This window comes from Myxine glutinosa, unplaced genomic scaffold (genome assembly GCF_964187855.1).
Source record: "Myxine glutinosa unplaced genomic scaffold, kmMyxGlut1.1 SCAFFOLD_670, whole genome shotgun sequence".
Lineage (NCBI taxonomy): Eukaryota > Metazoa > Chordata > Myxini > Myxiniformes > Myxinidae > Myxine > Myxine glutinosa.
This window is the reverse complement of record NW_027616765.1, coordinates 132-26,302: the sequence shown is the minus strand read 5'-3', so window position 1 is coordinate 26,302 and position 26,171 is coordinate 132. Positions and strand designations below refer to the sequence as shown.

The window sequence follows — 26,171 nt, the reverse complement described above, 5'->3', positions numbered from 1 at the left end:
AAGAGTGGTTGGACAAACAAAAGAGAGAGGAGAGAACCCGTCATGCCAGACCCCCCACCAGCGCGTCGGCTCCGACCGTGATCCGACCCGTGATCCGACCCGCGATCCCGCGCACACGACAGGATCGGTGGCATCAGCGGCCGTCAAGGTCCAGCCCGACGTCACGTGCGGGATCAAGCTCCAGCCAGCTCCGTGCCGTCCTCCCCCTCCAGCCACACACCTCCTTCCAGCCAATCCACTCTGCAATTCCCCGTGTGAGTCGTCTTTGTTTGTTCTGTCCTGGGTAGGTAATTAAGCTTGTATAAGGAATTCACTGTGTCACCTGCGTCTCATGTCCCTGTACATAATCGTGACTGCTCCTTCTTGATTATATGTGTAAATAATAAATCCAATTACTCTTCTGTACGTCTTCTCATCTTATTCCTTTTTCCTCTTTGTATTCGGTCGCTTTAGAGTTTTCCCGATTGAATAGCAGTGGCGCGATCCAGCCAAAGTTTGGGGTGAATCGGGTGAGTTGGGGAAGAATCGGGGGAACTGTTAGGTCGCGGTAATACACCACCGCTCGGTCAAAATAACATCTTGTCCGCGACCCGTAACAATATATATATATATATATATATATATATATATATATATATATATATATATATATATATAGGGGAGGGGGATTTTAATTACTGCGAGCTGGTTTAGAATGCTTTAAAAGATGATCTGAGTAGTAGTATTTCACCTGTACTTGCCGGGGGTTATGGACTCGGCAATTACTAATCTTATTTGGGGTAATTATAGTTATACCAAATTGACGGAGTTCATGGTGGTTACGGATATGGTGTGAGAAATGGAGAAGGTGCAAGGATTTTGGAGTTTGCTGATGGAGCTGATTTGTTGATTTGTAATACTCAGTTCCAGAAAGAGGATAATAAGCTTGTTACATACACGTCAGGTGGGTCGACGACAACCGTTGACTACCTGATGGTGCGTAGGCGAGATAGGGGGCACCTCCGAGACACAAAGGTAATCCCAGGGGAGGAGGCTGTTTCACAGCACCACTTGGTTGTCTGCGACGTAAGGGTGAAAGGTGCGAGGAGAGCTCGGCGGGTGAAGTACCAACCGAGAATGAAGGTGTGGAGGTTGAAAGAGGTGACAGTAAGGGAGGCATTAAAAGAGAGGCTGAGTAGGGTCGAGGATGATGTGGTTGAGCTTGAAAGTGGTTGGATGTCAATGAAAGCTAGTCTGTTGGGAGCCGTTGGTAAGGTATGTGGATGGACAAAAGGACCACCGAGGCACTCGGAAACATGGTGGTGGGATGATGAAGTTGGAAAGAGGATTGACGAGAAGAGGAAGAAGTTCAAGGAGTGGCAGAAGGCGAAGGGTACGGGCGCAGAAACAGCAGAGCATAAAAGTTATAAGGCAGCCAGGAACACTGCAAAGAAAGAGGTAGCAAAGGCGCAGGAGGCATGTAGGAAAATGTTCGGAGAACGCTTGGATTCGGAAGAGGGTCAGAGAGCGGTATTCAGGATTGCAAAGCAGATAGCGAAAGAGAGGTGTGATGTGATGGGGGTGAGCTGCTTGAAGGATGAAGTGGGACAAATCGTTGTCGACCCAGATGGAATTAAAGGAAGATGGAAAAGATATATGGAAATGCTGTTGAATACTGAGAATGAATGGGATGGCAACATAGAGAGTAATCCAGTTTTAGGACCGGCAGAGAAGATAACTGAGTAGGAAGTTGAGGAAGCGATAAAAGCAATGAAGGGTAAAAAAGCGGGAGGGCCGACGGGAGTTGTGGGAGAGATGTTGAAGGCAGCAGGAAGTTGGGGTGTGAAGAGAATGACAGAGATCTGTAATCTGGTGGTGAAAGAAGGCCGCATTCCAGTGGTTTGGGAACTGAGTACCCTCGTCCCTCTTTACAAGGGGAAAGGTGACCCTCTGGAGTGTGACTCGTACCGAGCGATAAAGTTATTGGAGCATGGAATGAAGGTATTGGAAAGGGTGTTGGAGAGGAGGATAAGGAAGAAAGTGAAGATCGACGAAATGCAGTTTGGATTTATGCCAGGAAGAGGAACGACAGATGCGCTTTTCATTGTGAGGCAGTTGCAGGAGAAGTACATGGAGAAGAGGAAGAAGTTGTTTCTTGGGTTTGTTGATCTGGAGAAAGCATTCGATCGGGTTCCACGCAAAGTATTGACATGGGCATTGAGGAAGTTAGGAGTGGAGGAATGGTTGATCAGAGTAGTGATGGCAATGTACAAAAGAGCGCGCACAGCTGTAAGGACGAAGGACGGGAACAGTGGTGAGTTTGAGGTGAAGGTGGGAGTGCATCAGGGGTCGGTACTAAGTCCACTACTATTTGTAGCTGTGATGGAGGTGCTGGCTCAGAACGTAAAGGAGGGTTTACCGTGGGAGTTGTTGTATGCAGATGATCTGGTGTTGATTGCGGAAAGTATGGATGGACTGAAGGAAAAGATGAACACGTGGAAGGAATGTATGGAGACAAAAGGTCTGAAGGTGAATATCGGAAAGACGAAGGTGATGGCAAGTGGTAAAGCATGTGGTGAGGTGGAAAGAACTGGGAAGTGGCCCTGTGCTGTGTGTAGGAAGGGTGTCGGAGTGAACTCCATTCAGTGTACAATGTGCGCTGAGTGGGTTCATCAAAAATGTAGTGGTCTGAGAGGGTCATTAACCAGTGTGGCAGCTACATTCAAATGTAAGGTGTGCACAGAGGGAGCTGCAGATGGAGGAAATGTTGAGTTGGATCTTGGAGACGGTGTGAAGCTGGAAGGTGTGAAAACATTTTGCTACCTCGGAGACATGCTGAATGGAGAAGGTGGATCAGACTCGGCAACGGTTGCTCGAGTGAGATGTGCATGGAAGAAGTTTCGGGAATTGAGTGGCGTGCTGATGATGAGGGGAGTGTCGTTGAAGCTGAAGGGAAAGGTGTATGCTGCATGTGTGAGAAGTGTTATGATTTATGGGAGCGAGACATGGGTAATGAACGTAGAGCAGCAACGAAGGTTGGAAAGGGTGGAAATGCGAATGGTTCGACGGATGTGCGGAGTATCGTTGAGAGAGAGGAAGACAAATGATGAATTGCGAAAGATGATGGGAATAGAGCCTGTGATTGATGCTGTGAAGAGGAACAGGTTGAGATGGTTTGGTCATGTGTTGAGGAAGGATGAAAGTGACTGGTTGAGAAGAGTGATGGAAATGAATGTAGAAGGAAGTAGAAGACGGGGAAGACCGAGAAAGACTTGGCTAAAGATGGTGGAAGAAGAAATGCGGGCAAGGGGGTTAACAAGGAGAGATGCAGAAAATAGGGCAAAATGGAGAAGATTGTCATGGGGACCGCAAGGCTAACCCCCGCTCTAGCAGGGAAAATGGCCTTTAAAATGCATGTTGTTGTTGTTGTTGTGTATATATATATATATATATATATATATATATATATATATATACGTACGTACGTACACACACACACACACACACACACACACACACACACACACACACACACACACACACACACACACACACACACACACACACACACACATTCTTTATTTGTACACGCACATTTCATTTTTGCGGTTCTTGTGTGATTGTGAGTATTTGTGAGCAGAGTGTGAGCCACTGCCATATAGCCCAGATCGGTGGTGTTGCAGTGATGGTTGTCCTTCTGGAAGCTTCTCCCATCTCCACACAGGATCTCTGGAGCTCAGCCAGAGTGACCATCGGGTTCTTGATCACCTCTCTTACCAAGGCCCTTCTCCCCCGATTGCTGAGTTTGGCCAGGCGGCCAGCTCTAGGAAGAGTCCTGGTTGTTCCAAACTTCTTCCATTTAAGAGTTATGGAGGCCACTGTGCACTTGGGAACCTTCAATGCTGCAGAGATATTTTTGTAAGCTTCCTCAGATCTGTGCCTCGACACAATCCTGTCTGAGCTCTGCAGGCAGTTCCTTCGACCTCATGGCTTGGTTTTTGCTCCGATATGCATTGTCAGCTGTGAGACCGTATATAGACAGGTGTGTGCCTTTCCAAATCATGTCCAACCAATTGAATTTACCACAGGTGTACTCCAATCAAGGTGTAGAAACATCTCAAAGATGATCAAGAGAAATGGGAGGCACCTGAGCTAAATTTCAAGTGTCATAGCAAAGGGTATGAATACTTATGTCAATGTGATATTTCAGTGTTTTCTTTTTAATAAATTTGCAAAACTTTCTAAAATCCTGTTTTCTCTGTCATTATGGGGTATTGAGTGTAGATTGATGAGGAGAAAAATGAATTTAAACGATTTCAGCATAAGGCTGCAACATAAAATGTGAAAAAAGTGAAGGGGTCTGAATACTTTCTGAATGCACTGTACATGTATAGGAATACCAATAAATAAAATCTGACCTGTAATCTTGCCTCATATTCATCTTTTGATCTCAAATCCAAATTTCTTGAGTATATAGCAATAATAACAAATTTGACTTCACTGTTCCAATACTTATGAAGGACACGGTATGTATGTATGTATGTATGTATGTACCTGCCTGCATCATTATCAATCAAATTTGCCATACTGAATGGTGCACACATCGATACAACACCAAGGTGACAGTTTATAGCTGGGTGGAGATTTGAACTCAGGCTTGAGAGCTTAGAGATGAATGCTCATACCATCAGACTATCCTGGCATCTTGCCAACCCAGATAATGAAATACATTTGACATAAAACAAAATAAGCAAAATAACTGGCATGCACCACTTCTGGGGTACTATAGTTTTAGAGAATTACCTCATAACATTACAATGTTGTAAAACTTGTGGTGTTTGGGCATCCATGTACACTGGTTAAAAACAGCATGAAAACAGCCAATCTAAGTTGCACATTTTATTTCCCAAATAAGTGACGTGCGAAAAGTATTCTACACATCGTTATTCGGTTACGCAGAGGGTGCAAATCTGGGGCTGAAAGGAGGCACAAGAACCCGTAAGCACGTTATCACATTGAAAGAAAAGTCCATTATTTAAGAAAAAATACTTGACAATTTCATGTCGTTACATCCAGCACCTCAAAATATGCATTATTATGGGAAACATTACATACATTGCCTCCAAGAAAACAAAGAGTTATGATTATTGCATGAGAAAGTGCCGTGCTGTTTGTATAAAGCATCACCATCATTCAGATGTAGCCAGGTTCATGAAGATCCAAGCGGAAGAAGATTCAATTTATATGGTTGCTCCTCTGAGCACCATTTATATCTGCAAAAGTTAGTCTTTTATTTGCACACTCCCCAACCCAAACCTTGCATCCAAAAACATCATTGCATCCTCCGAGTCCACTGTCAACTGGCTACACCAACCACTATATCCTTCCCACCCTTTCCTCCTTTATCCAGCGAGCCATGACCTTCAGAAGGTAAAAAAATGTGTACTCGAGTCGTTTCGAATCAGTTCGCATTGTAAAATGTTGCCCCTGGTGCTGCACAAGCATGGCATTACATATTGGGGAACATTTCCCTTTGGAGGCAAAAAATAAGCCGAATATCCTTTCTTTTGCTCCTTTGCGAATGGGAGGTAAGAACCCCTTAAAAATCTATTGCTGAAGTACACCTCGAGGCTGGTACTGTTGCCTAACTCCATATTCTTGTTTTAACCTTTCCCTGAAAGTTGGCCTGTTTACCGTTCCCATTTGAGCAACTTATTTATGATTGTGGAATCCCAGGTTCAAGTTCTATACAGCTTTGATGACATCTCCATTATCTCCTAATGTTCTCATAATTCCTCTGCAAGTACATCAATGCTTCCTCGTGCCCTTATCCTACATGTGTATGTATGCAAGTTTCTTCATCAGCCGAAGATGGTGTAGGACAAAAAATAAATAAATAAAAAGTTGAGATGGATATTTCCAACCACTGTTGTTCCAAGCCATATATTGCTTTAAATACTTGGAGTAAGAAGGAACCTGCCAGATTCTTATACACATACCCTCCCTCATTTCCTGGTTGCCAAAGTACATGTTATGTTGTAGATAATAGATGTGTGAAAATGTAAAACACAAAGCAAATACTAATTTAAGGATCAGTGTGGTATCGCAAATTCTGCTGCCACTCGGGGAAGCAGAGGCAAAAGTAGAATTTTCGAAAGGGAAGGTAGAGGGGGGTCTACACATCATTAAAAAAAAATTCTGATACAGCATCATATGTGCTTAGCAAGCTGTAATATGACAGTTGTGTAATAAATTGGTTATAATTGCTAAATTAAAGTATAATAAATTATATCTCCTGAAAAAAAATAAAGGAAGAGGTCAAGACCACCCTGGACCCCCTCCCAACCAATAGCTGGAACTCTACTTGAGAAGTGACCATTTTTGGATTAGTGAAAAGGATCACATGCATTTATCAATAACTTTGCTCATTGCTGCTATTCATCCCTCTTTTTCTTAAAGGACTAAAAAAAAACAATAAACCAGTCACAGCACATAATGGATTCTCTGCATTACATGGATAAAACAGCCAGTAAAGTAAATGTGAGCATGCCACTACAAACCGGAGCCTACATTTCATGCAATGGTTGTAACTATTGTACAAGGGTGCACTGATGTACAACACGACACGATGGAAAAGTTCGAACTAATATTGCAATAGCCGCACGTGGTGACATAGGTTCCCATCACGTGTCCTGTAAAGATTGGAATTGATTGAAGGTAAGCCGTCATGAAACGTCTCAAAACTCCTCCATTAGACCCATCTCAGCTCCCATCATTCACTTCCCTGATCTCTAGCTCTAGAATGATCTTCCGAATGCTAAAGTATTTCCCTGCACCTGCTGTAATGGATATTGCAATTTGACAAATGGATAGAAAATTGTCATGCAGTTTAAACAGAATAAGCAATTTAAAATTGCATCAAAATAAACGTGATTCATTAGAACCTCTGGTGCTGGGATTGTGTCCAGTAATTGTGCTCTGATGGATGGATATCCTCAGCTTACAGAATATTTACTTTCCTATAATCATATATCTTACAACTGTCACTACAGCTGATGATTTGATTCAAAACTGAACACCATTCTGCAGCAAAAGGCTCTCCCACCAATTATGATAAAGGTGAGCATCGTATCAACAATTTAACAACCACAGCAACAACAACAACAAAAAGACATGCATCTAAAAATGTGGTTTTTTTTGCAAACATTTAGAGGATTTCTTTCCTGGCACGAATAAAATACACTAAACCAGAGATTGGGTGGAGGTCACGGTGATCCGAGGAGGAATACAAAAAGAGGGTAGTCAGCGCTGAGAAGTAGTCTCAACTGTACCTCAGCGGTCCTTGAAAAGACCCTCAGCTTCTCCGTGATCGAGAATGCTGGATGAGCCACTGCAGGGTAATGTCTGTAGAAGAGACCAATACTCGTTACTTGATATGAAAGCAAGACTTTTCAATTCCATATTGGTTTGGGTAGACACTCGTGAGGTAACTTGTCTGGGGCCCTTTGATAAAACTCACCGATGTTGTCCTTCTCCTTACAGGATATGGAATAACAGCAAATCTCCCGGTCCTGAATTGCAGACAGATTCCTGTGGTGGGGTCCAACATTGTACTTTCAGACCTCTGGTTATGTTCATCGTTTGCATTTGTCATCAAATTTCTCAGCGTAAAAAGACAAAACAACACAAGTACAAAAACTAGAAAAGAATAGCCATTGCCCATTAGCATAGCATGGTTGATGACTCACATTCGTTCGATAAGTTCCTTCTCATCTAGAGCACTTTGCAAGTCCCTCTTGTTTCCAAGCACCAAAACCTGCAAACAGGAAAATACGTTCTAACTGGTACCTATGTACCTATGTTGTTGCTGTTACTTTGTGGCCTTGCCATTTCCATGTAAGCCAAGACCAGATGATTGTTGAGGGAGAGATCGAGGGCAAGTTTAGCCATTGACATATTACATATGCTGAGAATATGGTGGCACAGGGCATAAATTAAAGAAAATAAATTGAGAAAAGGGAGATGGGCTGGGAGGATAGTGGAAAGAATAAAGGTCGGGAAGTGTGTGTATGTGTGTGTGTGTGTGTGTGTGTGTGTGTGTGTGTGTGTGTGTGTGTGTGTGTGTGTGTGTGTGTGTGTGTGTGTGTGTGTGTGTGTGTGTGTGTGTGTGTGTGTGTGTGTGTGTAGAAAGGGCAAATGAAGTTGCAAGTGAATAAATCAGGAATTGCATCATTTTGTTCTTTGTGGCCTCATGTCGCAGCCATCCCCTTTAAGGCACCTGTTTTCCAGCCTCTTAAGGCCCTGTAATTTAACAACGTGCACTCAACATATATTCAGTTTATACCTATTTGATGCACACAGTGGATTCGTTAATTATAATCTTACTATAATTCACCAAATGTCCGTCCGTCTGTTCCCAGGTACCACAAAACGGCTGAACCGATCGCAACGAAATTTTGGGTGGGTAATCCTGGGACCCCCTGGAGTAAAATAGGCTAGATTGTTTTTCCAGTTTTCCAATTTTCCAGTTTTTCCAAACACGATGGAATAATATTTACCTATACGAACAGTGATGTGGCTTTTATTGAAATTCTACAAATACTGTTTAGATTTTTATGATTTGCGTGTGATATGATTTAACGGATGTTTATATAAATCGTAAAAAAAAATAAAAAAAAGCCTTCAATTTCTGATATTTTGCCTTTTCATTTGGGCCTCCCAATTGAAGCCCCGCCCATAGGGCGGGTACCGTTGCTAGTGTATATAATGTAATGAGGGAGTCAATTTCAAATACTAATGGCTTTTTATTTTTGGCATGAGACAAGTAAAGTAATTGTCTCCAATAACTTTGGTGGTTAGCAGAATGTTAATGCAATTACAAAACAAAGAACAATATATATTCATCAAAGAATTCAATGTAGCAACAAATCATTGTGGCAAAAAATTGTAAACTCCTATGTCACAGCGATTTAAACCATCACAGGCCTCAATTCCAGCCTGAATACCATGGTATTGCCTTCAAAGGTTTGTGTGTAATGTTCACTAATCATTGTAGATTGTGCTCTTAAAGCAGCTCCACCAACAAATTATTCGGAGTCCAGGGATTTGGTGGGATCCAGAGATAGTGGTAAGTCAGGAACATGTTGAAAGTCTATCTCACGTTTTCCAACCAATCACGAATGACACAGATGGATATTGATGTTATTGCACCGATACCATCGACTTCTATCTGAGTCATGCTGAAGTATAAATGAGCAATGTTTGGATGTCACATGGTCCTTTAAGGTGCATGTGCTATAAAATAATAAATACTTGGACAATCACTTTACCTTGAGTGGTGCGAACAATGCAAGAAGGGTCAATAGATACAGAACTTAATTATTTCCAATGGACAAATTTCCTGGCATGACTTATATTTATGAAATACATTTGTTACCCAAAATAGTCAAGCCCCCCCCCCCCCCCCCTCCAAATATGTCATTGAAATAGTCTTCACACAACCACTCCCTTTGCACTGATGACACACCTTTCTGCTCGGAGTAGGGAAACGGCTATGCTGCCTCGTGTTTTGTCATTTCGTAAGCAAGGTAGTTATTAAAATTAACATCTGGTTTCTTGGATTTACAGCCATTTCTATATTGCTGAATGTCTCATTTGCACAATCCTCATTTTTGTAATACTATCCATCTTAAATAACATGTTCTTGTTGAAGGATTTTTTTTTCCTGTGATATCGAGCATGATGGGCAAATAAAGACAGGGTGCAAAACAAAAACAGGGTAAGGTCACCTTAAAATTTATATCACTCATATTATATTGCCTTCATTATTCGACTTTCTACGTATTTTCTTCCTCGTCACTTCATATTATGCAGCATGTGACTGCTGGTTTGCATCATTGCTGGGAGTGTGGCTGGCAGCTGATGCAACGCCCCCTGTAGGTTAAAACAGGAATTTAGAAATTAGCCCACCCTTCTCAGAGTCGTCTACCTTTCTCAAAATAATCTACTTTTCCTTTCTCAAAGTGGGATCTTTAATGCTGGCAGACAAGACACCCAGTTTAACGTCCATCCAAGGGACGACACAGACATTGATGCCTTGCCCTGCATGAGAAAACGATGATGGCAGTTCATAGGTGAGACAAGATTCAAACCCAGGTTAGACAGCTCAGAAGCAAGTCCACACAGCTTGAGGCTACCCTGCCAGCCCATTTTTCCTACCAATTTAATATAAAATAAAAAATACAAATATGTTCGCATATCTTACTGTCTATATCTTGCATATCTTCGCATATCTTCGCATATCTTGCATATACATATCTTGCTGTATATGCAAAAAATATCTATATATATCTATATATATATATATATATATCTTGCTGTTGTGAGTTTCTTGTTCATGTAGCTTTTTGAATGCCTCACGTATCTACACGGTGTCCCCAATGTCTTGTCACCCCTGTGCAACTTAGGATTCAACTTTAGAACTGTGTTTATGTTGCATATACGTTTATCACACAACATTCCACACATCTTTATTGATGTTGGATATATCATGCATCCAATGGATCTGTTTGTACACTATCATTCTCATGACTGCACATCGGATTTTTATGTGAAAAAATAAAAAATATTTTTTCACATAAAACGGCTTTTTTTCGCGCAAAAAAATTATTTTGCTATTTTCGGAGAAAAAAAATATTTCGCCCTTTTTCGGGAAAAAGAAAATAAAATGCCCTTTTTGGTCGAAAATGTCTGGCAACGCTAAAAAAAATTAGGGAATTTTTCGAAATTTTTAACTGCGATCGACATTTTTAACTGCGATCAATCTCAAAAACAAAACGTTGCGTCCACTTGCGTGCGTTGCGTCCCCAGCGTGTACAGCAGTGAGGCGGTGTACTACAGTGAGAGAGTGTTCACAAAGTGTGAACAAGTCTCCTATCAAGATGAGTGCTGCTCTTCGTGACAAGTGGCTGAAGGAATTCAACGCTGGTGGCGATGGGGCCACCTTCAAGTACGTGTCGAGTGACACGGCTTTCTGTCGAGCTTGTGAAAAGACTTTCTGGGCGAAGCAGAAGTCTGAGCTGGCCCAACATGTCTGAGGAGACCGCCACAAGAGCAACCTGGCCTTGAAGAAGAAGAGGACGGTCACGCAAGCCACCATGGAGGACTTTGGTGGCGGAAAGAGGCACAAGTGCGACGTCGTGGCTCAGGAGCTGTGCCAGGCCATGCTGGCCGCTGGCATCCCATGGTCGAAATTGGAAAACCCTGCCCTCCGGTCGTTCCTGGAGAAGCACATCACTCTCCAGATCCCCGATGAAAGCTGGATTCGAAAGCACTACCTCGACAAGTGCTACGACGATGCCTTGGCGGGGATCCATGCCGACCTCGGACAGCAGCCCATCTGGCTATCCGTCGACGAGACGACCGATTCGGCAGGTCGATATGTGGCCAACATCATCGCGGGACGCTTGTCCAAGGAGGGGTACTTTCGTCCCCACCTCGTCCAGTGCATGTTTCTGGAGAAGACCAACTCCGGGGAGATCGTGCGCGCAGTCAATGACACGCTGCGCTATCTTTGGCCTGATTTCAAGCCGGAGTGCCTCAAGGTCCTAGTCAGCGACGCCGCGGCCTATATGATCAAGGCCGGCCATGCCCTGAAGGAACTCTTCCCGGACTTGCTGCATGTGACTTGCATTGCCCACGCGCTCCACCATGTCTGCGAGACAGTCCGAGAAATGTTGAAGGACGTCAACGACCTGATTGCCACGACGAAGAAGGTGTTCGTCAAAGCCCCGTCGCGTGTTGTCCTTTGGAAGGAGCAGCAGCCCAATCTTTCTCTCCCCCCCGGAGCCCATTCTGACTCGGTGGGGGACGTGGATCGACACTGCGGTGTTTTACGCCGAGCACTTCGAGGCTGTCAAGGACATTGTGGACCAGCTGAACAATGACGACGCGATGGCAATCCGGAGTGCCAAGGACCTGTTCGGAAAGGCGGACATCAAGCTCAGTTTGGTCTTCTTAAATGCCCACGTGTCGTTCATCCCGAAGATCCTTAAGCAGCTGGAGGAGGCCGGCATGGAGCTGGCCAAGGCCTTCCAGCTCCTTGATCAGGCCAAGGAGGAGCTCGAAAAGATCCGAGGCTGCCGTAAGGAGATCCTGCTCACCAAGTTCAAGGCGGTGCTGCAGCGCAATCCCGACATTGGTGTGCTGAGGACAGTGGCTTTGATCCTGGATGGAGATCAGCACGGATCTGAGGTTGGTGTGCCGGCTGGAGTCAAGCTTGCCGACATCCCCCTCTTGAGGTACTGCCCCATCGTCAGCATCGACGTGGAAAGGTCCTTCTCCGTCTACAGAAACGTCCTCACCGACTGCCGACACCGCCTCACCAAGGAGAACATTACCAAGATAATGATTTCAAACACCTACTTTAACCGTTCCTAAAAGGGTCTTGTCAATTTCTTCTAGTCCTCTACTTATCAAACAATGCGGTTGCAATAAAGGTACCTGAACGTCATTTTTTACCTGTTTACTAGCCCAGAGTGCTTAATGTTGTGCAGGAAAAAGCTTACCATTTTTTGTTCTTTTTTTGACTGATTTCTGAAAAACTTGGTAATAATAAAAAAATAATAAAACGGGGGAAAAAAATATTTCGGGATTTTTTTCACATAAAAAAAAAAAAAATCCACTTTTCAAAACATAAAAGGCCTATTTTCTTAACATAAAAATCCGTAGTCTAAGTCATGACAGAGAATGATTCTGCACCAGGTTCTGTATAATGAGCTTGGCTATGTAAAATTAATTATTAAAGATACTGATGGACACCCCCGCCATCATGACGGGAGTATCTGTCAGCCCACCGAATACGGATGGTCGCTTTGTGTTCGGGGACTCAAAGAAATGTAAAATTGTCAAATATATCACCGCGATCAATATAGTAATCACCAGGATGAGTCACAAGCTGAGGAAAGTGTGTGATAAAGACACTGCACCACAATCACCAATACAGTACTGTAATCATTGCTTTGAGATGCGATGAAACACGAGCTGAGGAAAGTGTGATAAAGACAACAATCGACGATGAAGGGAAATCAGGCACACCCGATTTGTCAGTGCCGCGACCAATCAACGAGTGAATGCTGTGGACATAGCTACAGCCACGCAAGCTATATTTATTATAGTAGATATGTTATGTTATATCATGTAATAAATGTATATGCAACAAAAACACAACTGTACTAGAGATAAATCCTATGTAACAAAGGGGTGACAAGACATTGTGGACACCCTGTACATTTTGTCCCCTTAAAACCTGTCTTTACCATAAACATGATGCAATATGTATAATCAAGTTCCATATCCAATTCAATATCAAACAGCAAATTTATCTACGTTACCAGCATTCAATGGCCTACTGTTTTCATCAAATACCTTGGCATGTTAAATTTAAACATTTAAATGGAGTTGAAACGGTTGACCCGACGTTCTCATCCAAAGTACAATTCTAAGATTGCACCCACAATAGAAAGGACGATCTGGTTGGATTCTACTTCTTTTCAAATTTGCATTAACTTAGTAGAGAGCATGCTACTGAGGGAGCTACACCACCGTCCATCAGTCTAAAATCCTGGCCTTCCACGTAGGTTTGCCATCAAAGTACAAACTGGGATTGACTCGGTTTAGCTTTCGAGATTTGATAAGATAGGGTGTATTCAAGCTGATGCAGATGGTATCTAAACATGAACCTCTTCAGCAGCTGGTCTCTGTCTCTCACAGCACAACACTATCAGGTTTACAAGAGCAGAAACGTTGAAAATAACGATGGTGATGAATAAGGACTCCATCTCCTAAAATGAGACTCAACGTCATCGTATTACAATGTATAAGGGTGATTTTTATTTATATTACAAAACTTGGAATTTGAGGTGAATCGAGGCAATTGCAAAAGCTTGTAGTTATCTAAATATATTCTAACATTAATCCTGAAAAGACAACTTGGCCATTATTTTCAGGTTAGGCCTAAATTAGTAGTAGACATGAATACATTTATAAAGCACAAATAAATAATTTAAAACAGCAAAATACGTTAGTAAGATGAAATACTGAGTGCATAGGGATGGAAAGAGAGGAATATGGATTGAAAGACATTACAGGAATGCCCTGAAGCTGCGGTTTCTCCAGCAGGTTGTGAAGTTCATTCCTGGAGGCTTCCAACTTGTCATGGTCTGCTGCATCCACCATAAACCTGCAGTCACCATGTTAGAATGTTAGAACGAATGTTCATTTATGTGCACACTGAGGTTTTACTAGATTATCTGTGGCTCAATGAAGGAAGGTCACATTTATTACATGCAGGAGAATAACATTTGGAGACAATAAAGTAGTTCGAGTTGGCCAACAATAACTTCTGGACTGGTCTGTTTGGCATTCCTATCTGAACCCATGTCTCATGATATCCCAAGTATTCCATTAACCTACATTGGTACCCCACGTGCGAAGCAATTTGTTCACTCTGTCTGTTCATCAGTGTACTTCTATCAACGAGGAAGTACTTATGAACCTTACATTTTGAACACTGTAGACCAGGAATGAGCAGTTTAGCGGTACATTGGCTCTGGATATGGCAAATCGTATTGAGTCTCGGCCTGAGCGAGCAAGCGCATTCTCGGCAAAGCAATTCCTTCAGTCTGTCAGTCGAACAAAATTGAAAATCATTCCAAACAGGAAACTTGCTGTTTTTAGGAACATCATAACAGGCACAAATAACTAACTTAACGTGTTAAATAAGGTGGTGTAAAAGATGGTACATTATCAGCCGTAAACCATCTTTTTATAAATGCTTCTTTTTTTTCTAAAGCCTCTAAAACTTTTATTTTATTTCAATTGAATTATATATTTGTACACTGTAGAACACAAATCGTCTTGTTTGCACTTCCAAAAACCTTCAGCAGTACTTGGGAATGTTTTTTACCCTTCTCAACCAATCAAATTGCCCGTTCCATTTGAGCCATTGCCTTCGTATGGTTGCCATCGCGCCTGTTATTCAAAGTTCACCATCATAGCTAATATACTGTAGATCGTGCTCGGAAACACAAACCAAAATTGAAAAGACCATTCCCATGTCCTTTTGCTTGAGACTGCGTGGGGTAAGGTGTTCTATGAACTCTACTTACCCCGCGCACGTGAAGCAAAAAGCGGGGTTAAGCAATTGGTTCACATCCGTCTGTCTAGTCAGTTTATGATCGAGGAACAACTTATTTAAATTGAATGTTATATTATGAACACAAGTTTCTCATTTTACCTTTTCGTTGCCTTTGAATTTGGCAGCCCGCTCATGTGCAGAGAAGAGCGAGATAATATTTTTCCTCTGTCTGCCTGTTTGTCAGTCTGTCAGTCGAACAAAATTGAAAATAATTCCAGACAGGAGAATTACTCTTTTAAAGGACGTTTTAAAGGTTACAAACACCAGGCACGAAGAACTAATGTAATGTGTCCGGGTGCATGTAATAGACACTGGGTAAAATGGCGGTAAAACCCGGAAGTAATTTATATGTCTTTAAACCTCTTTACACTGAATTATCTACTTGACTACTGTAGAACACAATCACCTTCATAATACGTACAAGAACCATGCTACTGTATTGATATATAGGGGGTGTTTATAAAGTCCATATCTATTGATCAACTGTTATTTCTCTGAAATAGATAGACTTTATAAACACAGTGTATAGCATGAGAGGGCATGGCATGTGAGAGGTATGTGGTGAAGAAGAAGCTTATGGTGATGAATAAGGCCTCCATATCCTAAACTGAGACTCAATGTGGTCTTGTTACAATGTATGAGGGTGATTTATATATTTTTATACATAGTCAGGATTTGTGGAAGAGCTAGTACTGCGTGGGATCACTGAACTGATCAGGACACATCACGACAAAAGGTACAGTTGAGAGGGGGTGGGGAGGAGAAACACCAAAAGATTTGAAGGCCAAGATGGAGGCAGACTTGGAAAATGATATGTGTGGGGAGGAATGAGGGGCATGAGAAGATGCATGGTGATGGATAGAGTGGACAAGATTAATTCAGAAGGAAACTCAGGAGGGAAAACCCCAAAATTTTGAAGGAGGAGGGATTGGGGCGGGGGTTAACGAGGGTAGGAAAGTGATGTAAACAAGACTACTTCTGTCGTGCTAAACTTAGATTTTTAAAACAATCTTTAAAATCATTATTTTATTAAAACGTAAAGTATTGTTACAGACGCGGTTGTGGATGTTGGTTTACCGAGCGGTTTGGTATGACCGCGTCTGCACAGTTTACCCGATTATACTCGAACGTTGGCCGAGTCGCGCTACGCTAAATCAATTGAGGAAAGGACACAACGGCTGGGTTAAATGACACGACACCAGGGGTACAGTTCTCAAGACCTCCGGAGGAGGTTATAATATTTCGGAACGTTGAGATTACAAGGACAAGAGGGACAGCATAGGAAGGTAGGCACTTACTCACGGTCTTATAGTAACCCCGACAGACCACAGATAAACAGGACAAGACTGACTCACACCGGGATTGATGGCAAGGAAGGGCAGGTAGTCGGTGGACAGCACAAGGTGCACCTTGTGCTCAGGGACAGGATAGCGCGGCCCAAAAGATGCAGGGAGGTCTCTCAGCGCTCGGAGGTGGCGTCTGGTTCTCTTCACTTCAAGCTCGGGGCGCATCTCTGACGTCACCTCCGGTAAGTGGCTACGTATATCCAGCGGGGAGTGACACGCCCTCGGCTCGTTAGCTCCGCCCCAGATGGAATCGGCCCGCCGCTTCTTATTGGGTGCGGGGGGGTTACCGGGCTCCGCCCTTGACGAGGGGCTGACAGTGAGCCCCTTCGTGGTAACCCCGTCGGAGCGCATGGTCAATGGCGGCTAACCAAGCCGGAGTGAGGACGCGCACTCCCCGCGCGCTGTTGTTGTAGTTGTTGTTGTTGTTGTAGTTTCATGAGGAAGATGGGAGGAGGTATGGGGAGGTCCTAAACTCACTACTGGTGCCATACAATCACATTCTGGTGCAACGAAGAGTCAGAATTAATGGAAACGAGTCCTTAACTGACATAGACTAAGAATAACTAGCAAGATGTCCGAAAGTTGTCTACGTGAGATGCGGTGGACCTGGGCACGACATTTAATGGGGGAAAAAGGGGAAGGTCGGTTCTACAGAGTGTTGTTTACAGACAATGGGACTAGGGAATGGGGGATTGGGGATAGTTGGGGAGTATTGGGGAAATAGGGGAATATTTACAAGCGGATATGGAGGCCAAATCCCATATCCGCAACAGTATTATACTTGAAAGCTGCATGGGGTATTGTGGTTTCTGAACTCTCTAGTTGATTCAGGCATTGTGGTCCATCCATTTTTTTTTTTTTCTCGAAAATTTGAGACATTCGTAACAACTGATGTCAGATGATGAGGTCAATGCAATAACCACAGGGTAGAGTTAAATGGGTGTACAAGGAAGGAACAGATATGGGTCTCATTGGCAGATAAGGAAATAAGGATACAGTAGGAGCAGACTAGGAAGGAGTACATAAGTCACAAGTCGATGGAGGGAGCTCAGGTGATCGGAGGGTGTTGGTGTGAGTAAAGTCGGAAATGTCAGTGAGAATAGGAAGGTAATGAGTAGTGATTGGTGACAACATAAGAACCTAATTGGACAGATTCAGAGGTTGTTCCACTGATGAGAGGTGAGCAGTACACCTAGATTTGGGAAGAGTAACAATACATGGGTTGACAGTGGGGCAGTTGTAATTAGAATGGGGACTAGAGAAGGTTGAAGCATGGAGTAGTGGACCACAGGAGTACAAACCTGCCTATGGTGAGAGTAGTATACTACATGCCTCAACATCTTGCTAACATGTACCAATAACCTTCAGGTCTTTAGAGTCCACTTCACCCAAGGGCATGGCGTGTGATGCAATATCAGCATCCCACAGAGGAGAATCATATCCTCCATAACACTCAATGAATGGTTTTTATACAGTTAAAAGCTGTCAAGGAAAAAAAAAAGTCTCTAAACGATACATCAGGCTCTGGAAGCTTGCTTAGCGATGTGCTTGGCCCAAGATCGGTTTTGACACATTGGTTAAGCAAAGGAGTTCCAAGAACTGCATTTCTGTTCAAGGTTGACTACACTAATGGACTGGAGTTTGCCAAGTGGTCCTTGTAGATCATGAAAAAGAAAACACACTGATGTCCCCTAATGGCCTTGTCCTACGTGTGATACAACTCTTTCGTGAATGAGCCTGAGATCTCTATACAAAAAAAAATAATGAAAACATGAGCATTGTATATGGGATTTAAATTAGGGGTCAAGAAATGATGAGAAGTGCTCAGAGGAAATCTACAAAAAGGCCAACCCCAGTGGTTTTCTTGTTTCTCATGACGAACAGCTTACCATAAGAGGAGTACATGCTCATGTACTTCTACATAACTTAGTCCTACGGCATTAGAAATATACTTGATATGACGACTACTACTACTACTACTACAACAACAGCCCCAATTACTCCCATCTTGTGGGGTCAGCTAAGGAACATTTTTGACCCAAGTCTTTCAGGAACTGGCTGGCTAGGCCTGACATTTTACTGGCTGTGGCAGAAAGTTGGAATGTGCCCAGGGTGCTGGTGATAACTCGTCGACAGTTTATAATCGGCGTCGAGATAACTTAAAGGTGAATTTGACATAACTTGTACAGTACTGTACCTCCAAGATTTCTACTAGCCCATTGGAGAAAAAAAGAAAATTAAAAAAATTCTGCAATAACATCCAGTAAGTATTACCTGGCCTCAAGCAGGCATCTAGTGATCTCAGGCTCATGGAGGACCTGGACATAGTGTTTTGGGAATGCCTTCTCAAGGGGAACTTTGCATTGTCTAGTGATAGTTATTTCCCATATTACATGCATTAGCATAAGCAGGAAGTAAAAAAAGCTTATGTGTCAGGATATGCGTTATGTGCATTCAAAGTTGTTGGCTTCCCTCCCTAATGTGTCTAAAGCCTTGACACCATTTTCATGGTATATAGTATAGCCGGCGAAGCCTGTGTTGTGAATGAACACGTATTATGTTGAAAAGCCAGATTTTGCTGGATCCTTTGAGGATTTCGAAGCTTTGACGCACCAAATTGCTCCATGGAGGCCGCCATCTTGCGGATGCGGAAGTATGCATAAACAATATTGCGAAAAAGTTCAATAGGAGTTTATTTCACCCATCTTTTTTTGATTCACAATCTTATGCACCTCTAATTTGTAATTAAAATAAGCCAGATTTTGCTGGATCCTTTGAGAATTTTGAAACTTTGACGCACCAAATCGCTCCCTGGAGGTCGCCATCTTGCAGATGTGGAAGTATGCATAAACAATTGCGAAAAACTTCAATAGAGGCTTTGGCTTTGCCGGCTCATTGCGGCTTTGCAGTAGGGTAATATTATATATGCTTGCACGCACACGCACACGTTTTTCATTATCCGTGAATTCAGAGTTATGCGGTTAACATATTTTCCAGCAAAATACGATATATGTGGGAAAAAAAATTTGAATTATGTGGTTCACTCCGATCTGTGGTTTTGATGATATGCAGCCAATTTCAGGAACACAATGACCGCATAATATTGAGACCTTGCAATATTCCCCCCGCTTGCCTGTTTTTAGTGCACCATTACAAATTAACTTTGTCTTGGAGCAATTAAAGTGTCTTGATGAGAGTTATATGGGCTAGTACATCCATTAAAAGACCGATTGGGTTGTGCCGGAATAGTGCACAGGATGAAACTGTCCCTGCAATCTCCACTCGGATCACCGATTTTGGTAACCGAGTGCACGATACTTCTCAGCACGTCGCCTGACTGCTCAGGTGTTCAGCTGAATCTAGTTAGTAATGCAGCAAACAGGCCTAAAACCCTATTTGGAGCACTTGAATCAATTCACTGGCGCAACTGCTTTGGCACGGTTCTTCAGGATTCGGACCAGGGAACTGGGACTAATCGAACGACTACAACAATACATCAGATGCGAGATGAAGGCATTAGTACACATCGGTGTACTTTTATATAAATTACAGGAGCATTGGGAAGCATTGGACAAAATGACCACAGTATGTAGAACGTGAACCTTGGACTCCAGCATCATGAAATTTGTGTTCAGACAGGAACTCCAAACAGACCAGTCGTTGCACGATGAAGTCCGATAATTATTTAAAGCATCATGAGATGGAGTACAAGAAATCCAACGAAGAAAAAAAAAAAAAAGGGAGAGGCCATAAAGGTGATCCTTACACAATGGCATTCACACCCCGGCAGTATCGTTCCCACATGCTCCGAAAACGAGGCTGTCCTCCAATGTCCCACAGCTGTAAATTCCAGGGAGAGAGAAGAACAATTATATTATTTTTTAACCGACCACGTGTTAATTGTGAAGAAGAAGAAAAGAAAGAAAAAAAAAAAGACAAAAGTTATAAATAATACACCTATTGTTCCTGGAAACTGCAATTCAATTCAGATTTATCAGGATCATTTACAGGTGTGCCCAAAACTGTCCAATCAGTATCGTTCACAAACCTTGATGGTCACGTTGCCCTTCGTAATCTTTCTCATGTTGAACCCCACCGTGGGGATCATGTCCTCGTTGTATTGTCCCGACTACGAGGAGGACAAACAGACAAATGTAAAAATTCGCGGATGTTGCTCGCATTATATTTCAGCACCATGGTCAGCGCATGCCGTCGCCTCATTGGGATGACCAAGTGGGCGGGTATTGTTCAAAGGGTGAGGAGAGCAGAGAGGTGGGGTAGGGTGGAGCCTAGGGTGATATGATATGTGGGGGGTGAAAATGGATTGGGGAGTGGGGGGAGAGGGAGGTAAGACCCGCCCGCAGCACCGCCAGGTTCGAGGCTCCTACGGTGTCCATTTAAACAACACGCAGCCGTATCCTCAGATTGGGGCCGAATATCGAGTGCGTCTACGGTCTACTCCACATTCCCTCGGGATTAGCACCCAGGTGCCGTCATTGACAGGAATCCACCGATGAGGGAAGGATTGGAGTGTCGAGAATGGAGGAAGGAGGGGGGTATACTCACTGCGATAACGTTGACGAAGGTCGTTTTCCCCGAGTACTGGAGGCCCACCAGTGTCAACTCCATCTCCTCCTTCCAGAAGAGCGACTTGAACCAGTCGAGCAGTTTGCTGATGATCCCCAGCATGTTTGCGGCTGCACACAGAACACCCGGGCGTCCGTCCAACAATGGCCCGCACCCCGGCGCGCGAACGCTGCGTCACACGTACGACCACGCCCCCCGCGCACGCGAAGGCACATTTCCCTGCACTCGTGTCTATGCTCTATGGAGACCTCCGTCGTACTAATTATATATTAAGCCACTTATCGAGCTTGTGAGAAACTACAAGGGAAGCATTGCTTCCAATCGCGAAGCACTTTGCTGACGCGTTGCTCCACCACCAACTGGTGCTCTGCTGTAGATGTTAAGGTGTGGCGCGGAGAATGAAGCGGTGTAAAAGCCGGCAAATCTCGAAGGGGTTATTTTGTAGAATCCCAATGGGGAAGGGCGGATTTATATCTTTCTTTTTCTTTGACTTCATTCAAATCTGAACACAACATCATTTTTTTTAAATCCAAAATGCCCCAATTCCCAAAAGCAATCTTTTTCCAGGTTAATGTGATTTCCTCCTCTTCCTCACATCTTTTCATTCGTTGGTTGTCGCGTGTCGTTCCTTTTTTGTTTTATTCCCGCTTTTCCCTTCTTCTTCTTCTTCATTCAATGTTTCATTCAGCTTGTTCACCCTCACCTGTCCTTCCCCACCCCTTGATCTCACTTTATAGTCGACCCATATTAGGAATGGTGAGTGATTCGTGGTGATTTCCTACGCCACCGACGGTGGAAGGACATTATGTTTTCACACCTGTCTGTGCGATTGTTTGTTGCAAAAAGCGAAGATTTTTCAGGTGTATTGTTTGGTCTTGTGTGTTTGTTACTTGGCAAAAAACATTTTGTTTTGTTTTTGCAAGTATGTTGATCACTCCGGTTTGTGTGTGTGTTTGTTTGTTTGTCCGCTCACTTATACTTGCCTACAGGTCACAATTTTAAACCGATCTTCACGAAACTTCACCAAATGGTGGAGTTCGTAGTCCGACAAAATCCTATATATTTTTGAGGTCAAAAGGTCAAAACGTCAACATAGGCCAAAGGTCAACCACTTTTTTCAAATTTCTAAAATCCTCAATTTTAATCCAATTGACTTGAAATTTGAAGAGGATTTACACATCAGCTAACTGAATTCAACCACCAACTATTTTTGAGATCAGCATAGGCCAAAAGGTCAACATAGGCCAAAGGTCAAGCACTTTATTTTAATTTCTAAAATCCTCAATTTTCATCCGATTGACTTGAAATTTGAATAGGATTTACATATCGGCTAACTGAATTCAACCACCAACTATTTTTGAGATCAGTATAGGCCAAAAGGTCAACATAGGCCAAAGGTCAACAACAATTTCAAATTTCTAAAATCCTCAATTTTCATCTGATTGACTTGGAATTTGAATGTGATTTTCATATCGGCTAACTGAATTCAACCACCAACAATTTTTGAGATCAGTATAGGCCAAAAGGTCAACATAGGCCAAAGGTCAACCACTTTTTTTCAAATTTCTAAAATCCTTAATTTTCATCCGATTCACTTGAAATTTGAATGGGATTTGCATATCAGCAAACTGAATTCAACCACCAACTATTCTTGAGGTCAACATAGTCCAAAATGTCAGCATAGGCCAAAAGGTCAACGTAGGCGAAAGGTCAACAACAATTTCAAATTTCTAAAATCCTTCATTTTCTTCCGATTTACTTGAAATTTGAATGGGATTTACATATAAGCTAACTCAATTCAACCACCAACTATTTTTGAGATCAGCATAGGCCAAAAGAGCAACATAGGCCAAAGGTCAACAACAATTTCAAATTGCTAAAATCCTCAATTTTCATCTGATTTACTTGAAATTTGAATAGGATTTGCATATCAGCCAACTGAATTCAACCACCAAATATTATTGCAATTAGCATAGGCAAAAATGTCAACATAGGCCAAAAGAGCAACATAAGCCAAAAGAGCAACATAGGCCAAAGTCTGATTTACTTGAAATTTGAATAGGATTTGCATATCAGCCAACTGAATTCAACCACCAAATATTATTGCAATTAGCATAGGCAAAAATGTCAACATAGGCCAAAAGAGCAACATAAGCCAAAAGAGCAACATAGGCCAAAGGTCAACAACAATTTCAAATTTCTAAAATCCTCAATTTTCATCGGATTTACTTGAAATTTGAATCGGATTTGCATATCAGCAAACTGAATTCAACCACCAACTATTCTTGAGGTCAACATAGTCCAAAATGTCAACATAGGTCAAATTTCTAAAATTGACAATTTTCATCCGATTAACTTAAACTTTGAAGACGATTTGCATATCAGGTCACAGAATTCAACCACCAATTATTTTTGAGGTCACAAGGATGCTCTCCTGAGTGCCATTCTACTTTGTTCTCTTTTGCCAAGTGTCGCTATCGGAGTGATTTTTCATTTGCTTGTTACTTGGCAAAAAATATTTTATTGACAAGTATGTTTGTGTGTGTGTTTGTCTGTCCGCTCACTTATACTTGCCTACAGGTTACAATTTTAAACCGATCTTCACGAAACTTCACTAAATGGTAGAGTTGGTCATAAGCAAGAAGCCTATTGATTTTGAGGTCAAAAGGTCAACACAGGCCAAAGGTCAACAACTTAGGTGGACTTTCTAAAGTTGTGAATTGCTAAAAGCTGAGCCTGAGCTCAAACCAGGATGTAGGGTGGCCTTAAGGGTTGGAAGTTTTTTGGCCACAGGTGTCGTTATTGAGATTGAAGTGGAGAAAGAGAGGTAAAGTGTGAGTGGTCTGTCACCAAGAGTGATGTGATTGGAGCAAGAGCGTGACAAGCACTTCACGCAAGCGCAGTGTCTTCTCAGTATGTCTATCACTGCCGCAATTCTCCCTCCCACCACCAACTGTAAAGACTGACGCCATTAACACACTCAACATCTTTCCTTGATAACAAATCAGCTTCCGGAGAAGCTTGCAAAAATTGCCAACGCCGACCATATTTCAGGTCGTCACGGCGGGGTATTGGGAAAAGTTTTCAATTAGCAATAATCGCGCCTCGGATAAACCTCATTGGCTACGATACTGCCACTGCGCAAAGCTAACCATCAATAGGTTCATCGTTCCTTAAGTTCAGACGAGCCAACCGTACATCCGTGGTGAGTATATACAAAGCACTGAATCGCGTGAGGAGTTATTTTATATATTAAAATACTGCTATATAAATATATATGTATAATTGAGGACATTAATTTGCTCGGTATTACATGATCATCTCGTTGTATAACTAATCCTACCCGAGCGCCTCCTTCAGCGGAAGCACGTGGTTTATAAAACGGAGCTCAGCTTCCGCTTTTAGTTCCTCCTCATGTTGTTTGAATTTCCGTTGGTACATTCACCGCGCTTTGCTTCACATTATTCGGATGTACAACAACGCGTATCCATTGTCCCTTCCGGGAAGATATCTTCATTCAAGTGAAGAGGGAAAGATGACGCGTCGTTAAAAATATAATATCCGCGCACAACTTCCGGTTGTATTTCCCTTCCGACGTCACTCGTATTACAATTACAATCAGGCCGAGCGTTTAGAGCCAACACTGAGCCGCAATGCAGTGTGGTCTTGAACATCGTCACTGCTGCACGACTGTTAGCAATCCTGAGCGTTGAAATTTCCACTTAAAGCTTCCGTCCTGGGGCCGCGGCACATCGTGGAGTCTGTGGAGGTATTAAGCTGGCTATCCCGTTTGCACTCATGCGAATGTTTAAACATCGCAGTGGAGACAAATAAATGTTGGCATTTGGCAATGCTCCATGATGTTGATGGCATGGTTGTATTAAAGTGTATTAAACTGTCATTGATTGATTTTCATGCTTGTAAACGACTCATCTCAAAGCACCAAACAGCTTTATCATTCATAATTAGCAAAAGTACCCGGCGTTGCCGGGCGACGCAGTCGCATTGTGATGGAATATTAAGAGTGGGGGTTGGGGAAGGAGAGACAGGAGGAGGAGTTGAGGGAGGCGGAAGAATAAGGTAGGGGGAAGAATAAGGAGGGTGGGAAGAAGAAGGGAGGGAGGGAGGGGGAAGAAGAAGGGAGGGAGGGAGGGGAAAGAAGAAGGGAGGGAGGGGAAGAAGAAGGGAGGGAGGGAGGGGGAAGAAGAAGGGAGGGAGGGGAAGGGGGAAGAAGAAGGGAGGGAGGGAGGGGGAAGAAGAAGGGAGGGAGGGAGGGGGAAGAAGAAGGGAGGGAGGGAGGGGGAAGAAGAAGGGAGGGAGGGAGGGAGGGGGAAGAAGAAGGGAGGGAGGGAGGGGGAAGAAGAAGGGAGGGAGGGAGGGGGAAGAAGAAGGAGGGAGGGAGGGGGAAGAGAAGGGAGGGAGGGAGGGGGAAGAAGAAGGGAGGAGGGGGGGGAGAAGAAGGGAGGGAGGGGGGGGAGAAGAAGGGAGGGAGGGGGGGGAGAAGAAGGGAGGGAGGGGGGGAGAAGAAGGGAGGGAGGGGGGGGAGAAGAAGGGAGGGAGGGGGGGAGAAGAAGGGAGGGAGGGGGGGAAGAAGAAGGGAGGGAGGGGGGGAAGAAGAAGGGAGGGAGGGGGGAGAAGAAGGGAGGGAGGGGGGGGAAGAAAAAGGGAGGGAGGGGGGAAGAAAAAGGGGAGGGAGGGGGGGGAAGAAGAAGGGAGGGAGGGGGGTAGAAGAAGGGAGGGAGGGGGGAAGAAGAAGGGAGGGAGGGGGGGAAGAAGAAGGGAGGGAGGGAGGGGGAGAAGGGAGGGGAGGGGGAAGAAGGGAGGGAGGGGGAAGGGGGAGGGGGAGGCGGAAGAAGGGAGGGAGGGAGGGGGAAGAAGGGAGGGAGGGGGAGGGGGAGGGGGAAGAATGGAGGGAGGGGGAGGGGGAAGAATGGAGGGAGGGGGAGGGGGAAGAAGGGAGGGAGGGGGAGGGGGAAGAAGGGAGGGAGGGGGAGGGGGAAGAAGGGAGGGAGGGGGAGGGGGAAGAAGGGAGGGAGGGGGGAAGAAGGGAGGGAGGGGGGGGA

General features: G+C 43.7%; 1 protein-coding gene and 1 non-coding gene across 3 annotated transcripts; both read right to left on the bottom strand.

The window, feature by feature from the left end:
* Window positions 1–258: 258 nt before the first annotated feature.
* Window positions 259–24,068, bottom strand: LOC137424998 (ADP-ribosylation factor-like protein 8B). Of its 2 annotated transcripts, none has more exons than XM_078768899.1 (8): window positions 21,088–21,496; window positions 20,570–20,650; window positions 20,288–20,361; window positions 14,125–14,218; window positions 7,728–7,795; window positions 7,499–7,569; window positions 7,311–7,383; window positions 259–279 (listed from the first exon to the last, which is right to left on the bottom strand). In XM_078768899.1, exons 1-7 carry the CDS (start codon window positions 21,208–21,210, stop codon window positions 7,334–7,336), a joined length of 561 nt encoding a protein of 186 aa, XP_078625025.1. In that variant the 5' UTR covers window positions 21,211–21,496; the 3' UTR covers window positions 259–279; window positions 7,311–7,333. The 2 variants fall into 2 exon arrangements, with proteins under 2 accessions (XP_078625025.1, XP_067969080.1); XM_068112979.2 differs by lacking the exon at window positions 259–279 and adding an exon at window positions 23,959–24,068 and having other exon boundaries at window positions 4,866–7,383; window positions 21,088–21,218.
* A 48-nt stretch (window positions 24,069–24,116) lies between these two features.
* On the bottom strand, window positions 24,117–24,257 carry LOC137426331 (U4 spliceosomal RNA). Its single transcript, XR_010984289.1, has one exon. It is a non-coding gene; the product is annotated as a U4 spliceosomal RNA (small nuclear RNA).
* Window positions 24,258–26,171: the final 1,914 nt, after the last annotated feature.

Excerpts from the sequence above, each read along its gene's own strand:
- LOC137424998 (XM_068112979.2), bottom strand. The coding sequence starts at position 21,210 with ATGCTGGGGATCATCAGCAAACTGCTCGACTGGTTCAAGTCGCTCTTC. Across the intron at positions 20,651-21,087 it reads CCTTCGTCAACGTTATCGCA|TCGGGACAATACAACGAGGA; the intron begins GTGAGTATACCC and ends TCCTCCTCGTAG. Across the intron at positions 7,570-7,727 it reads AAGGAACTTATCGAACGAAT|GAATCTGTCTGCAATTCAGG; the intron begins GTGAGTCATCAA and ends ACCCCACCACAG.